Genomic DNA, 12,751 nt, shown 5'->3' on the forward strand with positions numbered 1-12,751 from the left:
AGAGATTTACCACCCAATTTAGGAGTCACCTTAGACACCCCTCTAACCTTGGAGCACTGAGAAGAACTCCCTGGCCACACCCAGCACATGCCTCAGGGTATTAACTAAAAGAGCAGGCACTCCACTAAGCCACAGAGGAAAAATCCAAAGATAAAAGCCATCACTGGGGGAAAAACAAACAAGTACCTCCACAAATGCCTAAAAATAAATGCAACAATTCAAGAAACAAGAATAAGAAAGACAACATGATGCCTCCAAAGGACCACAACAACACTTCAATACTAGAATGTGAAGATGAAGAGATTGAAAAAACACCAGAAACAGAATTCACAAAATTGATCATACAATTACTTAGAAGTAATCAGAAGCAAATCCATGAATTAAATCCATACATGACATGAATGAACATTTTTCCCATGAATTTGAGATTTTAAAGAGAAGTCAAAATGAAATATTTGAAATGAAGAATTCAATAGAACAAATAAAAAATGCAGTGGAAAGACTTAACAACAGACTTGGTAAGGCAGAAGAAATATCCATTAGAAGACAAATCTCTGGAAATTTTACAGTTAGACAAAAAAAGAAGAAGAAATTAGAACACTAAAAAACAGTGTTGGAGATTTATGGGATAGTATCAGATGACCCAATATACGGATATTAGGAGTTCCTGAAGGCGTGGAAAGACAAAATGGATTAGAAGGTCTTCTTAGTGAAATAATTACAGAAAACTTCACTAATTTGGAGAAAGAAAGGGATGTCCAAGTACAGGAAGCACACAGAACTCCTAACCAACATGATCAGAAAAGATCTTTACCACAGCACATTGTAGTCAAACTCTCCAAGTAAAACAAACAAACAAAAAAAGATTCTAAAATGCAGATGAGAGAAATGCCAGATTACTTTCAGAGAATCCCCAATTAGACTTATAGCAGACTTCTCATCAGAAACCCTACAGGCTAGGAGAGAATGGTGAGATATATTCCAAGTCTTAAGAAAAAAAAAAAACTGTCAACCCAGGGTAATATACCCTGCAAAGCTCTCATTTATGTATGAAGGTGAAATAAAGACCTCCCACAACAAACAGAAATTGAAAGAATTTGTTACCACTCATCCAGCCTTACAAAAGATGCTTAAGGATGTGTTGCACACAAAACACAGAAACATGGTCATCACTATGAAAGAAAGTGAAGGCAGAAAATCCCCCAGTAAAAGTATAAAGGAAATCCAAAGTAAAAAATAGGAATATTTATGGGAAAGTGGCAGGACCAAGTTGTTACTTATCAATAGTCACTTTGAATGTAAATGGTCTCAACTCTCCAGTTAAAAGACACAGACTGGCTGAATGGATTCAAAAACAAAACCCATCTATTTGCTGCCTACAAGAAACACATCTCACCAACAAAGATACATGCAGAGTGAGAGTGAAAGGATAGAAAAAGAAATTCCATGCTAACAGAAACCAAAAAAGGGCAGGTGTAGCCATCCTAATATCAGACAAAATAGACTTTAACAAAAAACTGTTAAAAGAGACAAAGAAGGGCACTATGTAATGAGCAAGGGGTCAATTCAACCAGAAGATTTAACTATCAGAAACATATATGCACCTAATTACAGGGTACTTGGCTATTTAAAAGAAATGTTAAGGGACCTTAAGGGAGACATAGACTCAAATACAATAGAAATGGGGGACTTCAATATCCCACTTTCAGCAATAGACAGAACAACTAGGCAGAAATTCAGCAAGGAAGCAACAGTTAACTGATACTACATAGCAATTGGACCTAATGGATTTCTACAGAACTTTTCATCCTACAGTTGCAGAATACACATTCTTCTCACCGGTGCATAGAACTTTCTCTAGGATAGATCACATGCTAGCCCATAAAACAAGTCTCATCAAATTAAAAAAAATCAAAATCATATCATGCATTTTCTCTGACCACAATGGAATGAAGCTGGAAATCAACAACTCAAGAATCTCTAGAACATACCAAACACATGGAGACTGAACAACATGCTCCTGAATGAACAGTGGGACATAGAAAAAAATCAAAAGGAAAATAAAAAAACTGTTGAGGAACAGTTTTTTTTAATACTATTTGTTGAACACTTTACTTACTATAATCTGTATATAAAGTTAATTGAAAATAGATTTTAGTAAAAAATAAGAATGGGAATAGGAGAGGGAGGAGGAAGAAAGATGGGAGAACAGGTAGGAAGAATCACTATGTTCCTAAAGTTGTATTTATGAAATGCATGAAGTTTTTATACCTTAAATAAAAGGTTTCTGGGAGAAAGAAAACAAAAAAATAAATACAACAATTATAAAAAAAATAAATAAAAACGAAATCCACAAACTAAGCCATGAGCCAGCACAGAGAAGAAAAATAACAGAATAAGACATTACCTGTAATTACCCAGTAGTCTCTGGTAGTTTCTGATATATCAAGGTTGGGATATTCCAGTGCTAAAACAAACCAGAAACACACAAAATTACTTTTATAGGCTTTATGTGTAAATATTGTCAAAAGAATTTAACATAAAGTAAAAAATGGCAAGGAGTTAAATCCTGCTTTATTGTTCTTGGGAACTCTCTGACATACAGGATAAACTCTCAGGCTGTTCAGAAAATGAGAAGACTTGGGGCCAGCCTTGTGGCATAGCATGTAAAGCTGCTCCCGAGACGCTGGCATCCTATATTGGTGCCAGTTTGAGATCCAGCTGCTCCACTTTCAATCCAGCTCCCTGCTAATGTGCTTAGGCCCCTGAAACCCGTGTGGGAGACCCGGAAGAAGTGCCTGGCTCCTAGCTTCACCCTGGCACAGTCCCAACCATTGTGGCCATTTGGGGAGTAACCCAGCAGGTGGAAGATTCTCTCTGTCTCTCTCTGTAACTCCAACTTTCAAACAAATAAAATAAGTCTTTGAAAAAAAAAAGACTGTCAATAGCTAACTTTCAAATGATGAATTTTCTAGGGTTTGTGGGTTTTGTCTCTCACAGCTAGAACGTGTCTTAGCTGTAGTTTTCTCTTTAAAAGTTATAACAACCATCACTAACATTTTTAGGGATAAGTATCTCTTGAGTGGATTTCTCCAATTTCAAGAACTTGAAGTTCAGTAGCTGAGTGTTTCTAACAAAGTATGGTGACTATTGGTGTTAATGCATGCACAGAACTCACTTCAGTTGGTGCTCAATAATCTTAGTTGCTGTTATTATCTGAATAACATAGTAATGGAAGAAAATTCTGCACATGCTGCCATGTGACATCCCACCATCTTTCACAAAATCATCTTTTCCATAAACTCAAGAGTAATTTTTTCATACTATATGGAAGTTGGTCAAAGTTTGCCAAAAAATTCTTAGTGGCTACTATGTGCTAACTATATTTGCATACATTATCTCATTTAGTTACAGTATTAAAAATAACTGCAAGAGGAAATTGAGATAATTTTTGCCAATATATTTTTTAAAGATTTATTTATTTATTTGAAAGTCAGAGTTACACAGAGAAAGAAGAGGCAGCGAGAGAGAGAGAGAGAGAGAGAGGTCCTTCATCTGATGATTCACTCCCCAACTGGCCACAATGGCTGGAGCTGCACTGATCTGAAGCCAGGAGCCAGGAGCTTCCTCCAAGTCTCCTATGTGGGTGCAGGGGCCCAAGGACCTGGGCCAACTTCCACTGCTTTCCCAGGCCACAGCAGAGAGCTGGATCAGAAGTGGAGCAGCTGGGTCTCGAACCACATGGGATGCTGGTGCTTCAGCCAGGGCATCAACCTACCACACCCCAGCGCCAGTCCCAACATTAAAAAAAAAAAAAAAAAAAAAAAAAAAAAAAAAACTTTTCCCAGTAACCTTGGGAAATGTAAAAATGATTGAGAGAACAAATCTTTACTTCCTTTGGCTATCAAGTAAGTGTTTGGATACAAAAAGTAGGCTGCATTGTCTTTAAAGTCTGTGCCTCCTGCATGGTAATGAGAATTATGTAACCAAAGCATTAGAGGAAGACAAGGCCACAAGACTTCTTGAAGTAAAATCATGACATTGACTGCAAATGAGCTGCATTATGGTCTCTCCAGCCAGGGCAGGGGCAGAAGGTCTGGAAACATTTGCAAATGGCCCAAGTGGGAGAAAACCATAGAAACCCCGATTGCTCCAAGGACAGACACCCTTGTAGACAATTCTGGAAGCTCAGAACTGTGTGTGATCAAATCCCAGGTCCCACGTCTCACCACCTATGTGAGACTGGGGATCTGGAAAGACTCCTTGGAGCATCGGTTTTCTTGTCTTCACAATGGTGCCAATTCTGTACCTACCCCACAAGGTGGTTGTGAGGATTTGAGGAGATAAGAGGCATGTTAAGGCTGAAAGCACTTTGCCAGTGCTTTCTTTCAATTTGCAGTCAACTTGTCATCAATTAACTCCAATGCATTGCCTATTCCAGCTCTCATCTCATGCTAGAAGAGGCAGTATGTGGATGTCTGCTGGATAGAGAAAGCTCCAGGGGACACAGCTGGGTCCCCGGATGAGGTGGATATACTCACGCTCGGCGATGGTGAGTGGCGGGTAGGTGAGGTAGAATCCCACCAGCTCAGCTGAGAGCTGGCTAAGGAGGCTGCTGGCCACGGTGCCATTGAGGAAGGTGCTCTGATTGCCCACGACGTACAGCAAGGTGACTGCCTGCGAGGCGTTGGATGTGCTCACGACCTGAATTGACACAGGAGGAAAGGGGAGGGCGACGTGCCAAGTGAGAGGAAGGTCTGCTTCCCAGCGGCCATGGGAGGAGAAGTTTCAGAGAAGTTGAGGGGGGGAATGAAAGGCAGGATGGGAAAATAGCAAGGAAGAGACAAGAATAACAATGATCATTTACAGACTGTTCACTGCACGCCAGGAGCTGTGCTAAGGGCCTCGTCTGCTGTCCTCCTCACCACAACCCCAGGACATGGATGCAGTCACAACTCTCTTTTATGGATGATGAGACAGAGGCCCCGAATGAGCAAGGGACCTGCCTAAGGTCACACAGCTAGCCAGGGCAGTATGACTTCAGCTTCTTAACCATTCATGTGTAGACTGCTTCCAGGAACTAAATTGTTTTAGGTGACTTTATGATTCTGAAAATATAAAATAGAGCATGGGGGTGTCAGATGAAGGTGACCTCAACTGCTCAGACAGAAAAGGCTGGAGTTAAACTTCTAGGGAATTTTAAAGTTGAAAGCTCCAGCAACGTACAGAGCTGATCACCAATTTAGTTGCAGGGCGACTGAATCTGATTATAAAAGGAATTTGGAGATATAAAATATGGTCTTTACAGGACAATCACATTCCTGCGGCTTTTAATTCAATATAGAACACATAGAAAACCCTATGAGGTCGCATGGTTTTCTTCTCGCATTTTACCAGAGTCGGGTTTTTAGTGCTGGAAAATGAGGTTTTCTGGGTCAATGTACAGATAAAAATATCCCACAGATGAGATTTAAAAGAAACACAAGCAGTAGGGAGCTATTCGACTTGTTGAGGCATTTTTTTGGCGAGTTCTGTGCTGGGGTCTGACTTCTCTTTTCAGGTCCACTTGCCGTCCTGCTCCATGCCCCCAGAAGCTGACCCTTGGGGCTACCTTACTGGGTGCCTTTGCCTTCTGGCTTCAGCTAATGGGGACCTGGGAAGATGTGGGAGTGAAGAAGAGCCGTAAGGTCCTGGTGCTCATGCTGAGACTCCTTCCCTGTAGGGCCAGCCAGGAATGCTCCCTCCCTTGACCCCAGCCGGGCCCCATGGCTTCAGCCGTGGGTGCTGCACTGTCTCTGCCCACATTTCTACAAAGAGTGCCTTTTGTCGAACAATCCTCAAATTACCTTCCTTTGCACGCCCCTCTCTCTGCTGCCAAAGCAGACTGATACCCAGTCTTTTTCAGACCTTCACATTCTCAGACATAAAGATCCGTGCCACTTTCCTCTTAAACCTGACTTTGAAGGAGACTGTCAAGAATAGCTTCCTCACTTTCTCTCCCTCTCCTCCCCATACGTGGAAGTTCCTTTTTAATTCTCTAACCCAGAGCCTGCATTCCCACGATTCATGATGAACAGAGTTCACATTTCCGCTCCATTCTTATTCTCTCTGGACATATTTCTGGAATGTGGCTCAGCCCAGGGTTCCAAAAGAAAAACACTTCCTTCTGAATGGTTCAATTCATACTGCCACCTAAAAAGTAATGACTAAAATATTAGTAACTTTAAATCTTTATCTGTACAATGAACATTCTAGTTTTTCACCTTCCAACAAAACTAAATCTCACTAGACCCCAAGTAAGCCTATGAAACCAATGATTTGCACAGCTCTGCTCACAATACACTCAACCAGGTAAATTGTTCTCATTTTTACTATTGTGGCAAAATATATAAAAATATAATGTACCATTTTAACCATTTTTAACTGTTTATTTCGGCAGTATGAAATACATACACATGCTGTGCAAGCATCAACCACCATCCATCTCTGGAATGTCTTCATCATCCCAAACTGAAACTCTGCCCATTAACAACTCCTAACTTCTCCCTCCCCACAGCCATGGCAACCACCATTCTACTTTCCAGATACCTCTTACAAGTGGGAGCTTTTACAATGAGTAATTTGTCAACTCTAGATACCTCTTGTAAGGCTGGCTTATTTCAGCTAGCAAAGTCCTCAAGGTTCATCTGCGCTGTGGCATCAGGATGTCCATCCTTTTCAAAGGCGGAATACTTTTCCTTTGTGTGTATACGCCACCTTTGTTTATCCAGTCCTCCACTGAGGGGCACTGGGTTACTTCCATCTTTTGGCTGTTGTGGATAATTCTGTTTTGGACGTGGTGGACAAATACTTGCTTGAGTCCAAACCTTCAATGGTTTTTGGTATACACCCAGAAATGGAATTGCTGGCTCATGTTGTGATTCCACATTTACATTTTTTTTGAAGAACCACCACATTGCTCTCTGCAGTGGCTGCAGCATTTGACATTTCCACTAGCAACACACAGGATTCCAATTTCTCCACATCCTCATTAACGCTATTTCCCTTTTTTTTTTTTTTAGGATACTAATAGATGTGAAGTTGTATCTCATGGTTTTGCTTTGCATTTCTTCAGTGTTTAATGATGTAGAGCATCTTTTTTGAGCTTACTTTATAACTGTTTTTGGAGCTATTTCTAAGTTTTCTGCCCATTTCTTAATGTATTTTTATTGTTGAGTTTAAGGAGTTCTTTATATGTTATGATGTTAACCATTTATCAATATATGATATGCAAATATCTTTTTTATTCTATGCATTGCCATTTTGCTCTGTGGATAGTGTCCTGCGCTTTTGGTATCACATCTAACAAATCATTTTCAAGTCCAATGTCATGAAGTTTTCCCCCTATGTTTTCCTCTAAGAATCCTATGGTTTTAGTTCTTGAATTCAGGTCAATCCATGCTGAGCTTATTTTGTTGGACAGTCAGGTAGGGACCATCTTCATTCTTCTGCATGCAAATGTCCCACTTCCCCTATGTGTTGAGATGGCTCCCCTTTCCACCCCCTAGTTAGTAGCAGTGGCATCCTTGTCAAAAATCACCAGGCTGAGGCAGACACTTGCCCTAGCATTTTGGCCTAGATGCCGGCTGAGGTGCCTATGTGCTATATCAGGTTGACTGGGCTTCATTCCTGGCTTCAGCTCCCAATTCCAGTTTCCTGACAATGTGGACCCTGGGAAGCAGCATGTAATAGCTCAAGTGGTTGAGCCTCTACCACTCACATGGGAGGCCTGAATTGGCTAAATCTGACTGTCAGCTTTGGCCCAGCCCTGATTGGTCATTGCAGGCGTTCAGGGAGTGAATCAGGGTTGGAGCTCTTCCTGCCTGTCTCTGCCTCTTGAATAAATTTTCAAAAAATAAAAAAAATAATTTGGACAAATGTGAAAGGTTTTATTCCTGGCTTCTCTATTCTATTCTATTCTGTCTTTATACCATGACCACAGTGTTTTGATTACCATAGCTTTGGAGAAAATTTTGGAACCATAAAGTGTAACCCTTCAATTTGTTCCTCCTTTTCAGGGTTGCTTTGGTTATTTATGTTCCCTCAAGATTCCATGAGTTTCAGGCCGGCGCCGCGGCTCACTAGGCTAATCCTCCGCCTAGTGGCGCTGGCACACCGGGTTCTAGTCCCGGTCGGGGCACCGGATTCTGTCCCGGTTGCCCCTCTTCCAGGCCAGCCCTCTGCTGTGGCCAGGGAGTGCAGTGGAGGATGGCCCAGGTGCTTGGGCCCTGCACCCCATGGGAGACCAGGAAAAGCACCTGGCTCCTGGCTCCTGCCATCGGATCAGCGCGGTGCGCCGGCCGCAGCGCGCCGACCGCGGCAGCCATTGGAGGGTGAACCAACGGCAAAGGAAGACCTTTCTCTCTGTCTCTCTCTCTCACTGTCCACTCTGCCTGTCAAAAAAAAAAAAAAAAGATTCCATGAGTTTCAGGATAAATTTTTCTATTTATGTTTTAAAAAATGATGAAAAAAAATTTTTAATGATCACTGAGATCTTGATAAGGATTACATTAAATTTGTAGATCTCTTTGGGTAGTGCTGACATCTTTACAATATTGTCTATTAATCCATCAACACAGGATATCCTCCATTTATTTGTGTCTTCTTTAATTTTTTTTTATAGCTAAGGAAAAAGTGTGACCATTCTTGGTGGCTACTTAATATTAGTCCAAAAGTAAAAGGTCTACCAGACTGAGACCAAGACCACAGCTCTGGTCCGCAAGTTAGGCCCTGTCACCCAGGAGAGGCAGCCCCAACACATGACACTTTGCCATCAGCCCTTTGCCCTTGGACTCTTGAAGCTTCTGAGATCATCTCTTAATTCTCATTCACTCATGACATGATACCTTTGGCTAATCAGAGCAACAAGCTGGGGGCCAGAGCTACGGCGTAGTAGGCTAAGCCTCTGCCTGTGGCACCAACATCCCATATGGGTGCCAATTCATGTCCCAGCTCTCCTCTTCCAATCCAGTTCCCTGCTAACGGCCTGGGAAAGCAATGGGAGATGACCCAAGTCCTTCTGCACCCATGAGGCAGACCTGGAAGAAGATCCTGGCTCCTGGCTTCTGATCAGCCCAGCTCCAGCTAGTGCAGTCATTTGGAGAGTGAACCAGCAGATAGAAGACCTCTCTCTCTCTGTCTCTCCCTCCTCTGTCTGTAACCCTCCCAAATAAATAAATAATTTAAAAAAATAATTACAAGCTAAAGAAGTGAAGGCTGTTTGCCTGTCTAGCATCCATTGTCCTCGGACAGCACAATTTTCTTGAGAAGCCACCTCTCCTCTCCTCCCCTCCCCTCCCTCTCCTCTCTGCTCATGTTCTTCTATGGGGTGACACCCAAGTTACAGTAGTGAGCATGTGAGCCAGCCCTACTTGCATGGGGCATTTCACATCCTTGGCCACAGTGACCAATCCAGAAGTGGGCAGAGTCAGTCCCATGAGAGCCAAGCCCAGGATTTTGACTGGAATAACATAAACAGAGGGCACTGTGTTTCCACAAAACTATGAACACTAAGGATGAGGCAAACCTGGAGGTGCAAGAGACCACCCTATGGAAGCTGAGGATGAAGCCAGCCCAAAGCAAAGCAAGCCAAGAAATGGAGACAGCGCTTCATGAAGAAATCGTTTGAGCACCTGGATGCAATTACACCTGGAGGAAATAAGCTGTGAGCTTTTCAGCAGCAGGAGCCAATTTCTTCTTTTTGCTGAAGTCTTTTAAGCTTGAATCCTGTCACATGTCCAATTAAAACATCCTGAGTTAACTGTGATCTAGCCCCTAACACCAAAGCTATACAATTATTTTAAAGATTTAATTTATTTATTTGAAAGGCAGAATTAAAGAGAGAGAGAGGGAGAGACAGAGGTCTTCTATCTGTTGGTTCACTCCCCAAATGGTCACAATAGCTGGGGCCAGGCCAGGCCAAAGCCAGGAACCAGAAGCTTCATCTGTGTCTTCCATGTGGGTGCAGGGGCCCAAGCGCTTGGGCCATCCTCTGCTGCTTTCCCAGGTGCATTAGCAGGGAGCTGGATGGGAAATAGAGCAGCCTGGACTTGAAACGGTGCCAATATTGATTCAGGTGCTGCAGGCGGCAGCTTAACCTGCTATGCCACAGCACCGGCCCCTACAGTTTTTTTTAAAAGGTCACTTTTTCAATAACTCTCAGAAAAAAATGAATTAAATATTTATGTGGTCTTATTCCACAAAGGGAGGTGTCTTATAAATTCTATTTAATAAAATATAATGGAAGGTTATTAATTAGAAAACAAAGTCCTGGTAAAAGAGATGAAAAGTAACCCCAGAAGGACAGATGCGTGCTAGGGACTGAGAGGGTTACTACATTCAGGCAACAAACTTAGCTACGGGCTTCCTGTCAGCCAACACAAAAAGCGAAATGGGGTTAATTAAGTGATCTACCCAATTAGCCATTCATTTTAAAAGCTGCTGAAATGTTTTAGAGCATCTGAAATCTACTGAGATGCAATTTTCAAATCACCTGTTGGAGTCTTTTCCAAAGAAGGTTTGTTACTTGCTTTTCAAAGCTTCATCTAGTGGCCCATAACTACCATACAACAACACAAGAGAGGCTTCTTAAGGCCAAGGGCAGCTTATTTTTCTTGGTGTCTCTCCCAGTGCTTGACAAATAGCAGGTGCTCAGTATGTCTATGTTTCCAGAATACAATTAAAGTATGCTCTACTGCCAAGATCTAACTGGGTTCATGCACCTGTGAGGATCAGAAATCCAATCAAAAAGAAAAAGATTTCCCACCAGAGAGCTGAGTCACACTTCTTACATAAATCTTAAGTCTATGACACATTTTTAGATCTTAAGCTAATATGAAACAAATTATAATGAGATACTTCCATCTACACTTGGATGAATCTAGAAAAGGAAAGCTGCTGGTTCAAATTAAATTGTATGCTTTCTACAGCAGATTGGCTTTGCTGATAATTCACTTATGCTAAATGTCAATTTCAAAACCACCGGGTCTAATTGTGATGGCTTTAGTTCAGTAGTCAAAACACAGACATTGAATAGTGGAGTTAATTAGAGAAATTTTAAGGCTGGAAGAATATCATTAAGAAGCATCTGTCCTTGCTATGATGATATCTTTACAATTACAAAACATGTGTCTACAACAGGCCTTTGGTGGTGAATACACTGCTCATCCAGGAGGCTGAAATACAGTACATCAGGACTGGGATTTTCCTGGGAAAGAATTCCTGGGTTTGCAAAAAGTTTCACTAAGGATTGAATTGCAATGCTATACTAATACTAGTGTAGCTTAGTTGATAAGGGTGTGGACTTTTGGCTCAAATCCTTGCTTCGTCCTTTACTGTGTGACCTTGGGAAGTTTCTTAACCTCTCATGTCCCTCTTCTGTGCAACTGGAGTAAGAATAGCTCAGAAGGACATTTTCAGTATTATGTACTTGTAAAACAGCACAGTTTTTGGCACTTAGTACACCCTCAGTATAAAATGTATGCATGTATAAGCAAGGGTTATTGTTCATGCAGGTGTGTGCAATTGAACCATATGCAAAATACAGAACAGGCAAATCTTGGTGAGTTAGCTCTGTAAGACCAACTCATTTATTCATTTCCTATCAGAACTAACATATATAGGAGATCCTAGCCCAATTTTAAAAATAATATCTACATCAGAAAGGCCTGAGGAAGAATCACATGGGAAAAGACATATAACACTCCAAGCCATGGCAGGTGCACAGCCACACAGCTCCTCCCCTACTACAGCTGGACCCCAGACACCTTCACCAATACCATGACTGTCAACACTGCATGCCCCAAGTGCAAAGCTGCACTTACACCAAAATGGGGAGCCGGAGTCATTTCTTACCAATCAAATTTGCATTGTGATCATCTGTCAACTACACAGCCTGAAGCACCTCCCTACCTGCACCGTCAAGTTGCTTTTAGTATTCAGGACTTTCCTCTCAGCATCCTGGAAGGCCTTCTGCAGTCTCTGCTCCATAGTCTGAGCAAACTTGCAGGACTGTATGTTGTCTGATGGGCTCACGAACTGCAGCACTGCAACAAGAGTGAAGATCAGCACTCCCCAGAACTCCAAGTCTTCATCCCCTGGGTTTACTCGCAGCCATGATATAAAACAGCACAGGTTCAGATCAAGGGGAATTGGGCAAATACACAACAGGGCCAGACAAGGTTGACTGTAGCTTTGAAAGTGACTCTTAAAATGACTTAAATCAGGCAGAATTAAAGACATGATCGAACCTGAGATCTCCTCCAGTGCAAATGATTTTGTGATTTTATCAACTGGAATATGCACGCATCTCCCCCCTAAAAGACTGAAAATAACTTAAAAGAGCTTGTGCCTTCTATTTCTTTGGAGGGAAAACCATAATCGATGGAATCCTACTACTAAGTTGATTGTTTCAATTTTAATGGTTTCTCAATTCCTGTGGTTTACAAACTTTAATGATCAGAAATCACCAGAGTAGCTTAAAAAAAAAAACAAAGACTCCAAGACCTGAGCGCAGAGATTCTGATTCAGTGGCATCTGAAACCTACTGCTGCACACCGCAGAGTCTGTGGATACTCAAGCCCTACATTTATCCTCTTGTGATGCAGGGGGGGAGGGAAAATACACTACTTGGTGCTCGAAGGTACTAATTCTACCGACCAAGAAGGAAGCCTTCAGTGAAGAAAGATTGCCAATAAGCCCAAGGCTGGAAAGT

At 41.9% G+C, this 12,751-nt stretch overlaps 2 protein-coding genes across 5 annotated transcripts in view; one reads left to right on the forward strand and one right to left on the reverse strand.

The window, feature by feature from the left end:
• CD59 (CD59 molecule (CD59 blood group)) overlaps positions 1 to 12,751 on the forward strand; it is a 684,742-nt gene that overhangs the window by 151,872 nt on the left and 520,119 nt on the right. The window lies entirely within an intron of this gene.
• KIAA1549L (KIAA1549 like) overlaps positions 1 to 12,751 on the reverse strand; it is a 319,252-nt gene that overhangs the window by 101,129 nt on the left and 205,372 nt on the right. For all 4 annotated transcript variants that reach the window (XM_008269586.4, XM_002709213.5, XM_017345847.3 and 1 more), the window contains 3 exons: positions 11,950 to 12,083; positions 4,542 to 4,704; positions 2,408 to 2,467 (listed from right to left, as the gene is read on the reverse strand). In XM_008269586.4, the coding sequence (XP_008267808.2) occupies positions 2,408 to 2,467; positions 4,542 to 4,704; positions 11,950 to 12,083 (357 nt within the window). The remainder of the gene's footprint in view (positions 1 to 2,407; positions 2,468 to 4,541; positions 4,705 to 11,949; positions 12,084 to 12,751) is intronic.

Source organism: Oryctolagus cuniculus, chromosome 1, assembly GCF_964237555.1.
Source record: "Oryctolagus cuniculus chromosome 1, mOryCun1.1, whole genome shotgun sequence".
NCBI lineage: Eukaryota > Metazoa > Chordata > Mammalia > Lagomorpha > Leporidae > Oryctolagus > Oryctolagus cuniculus.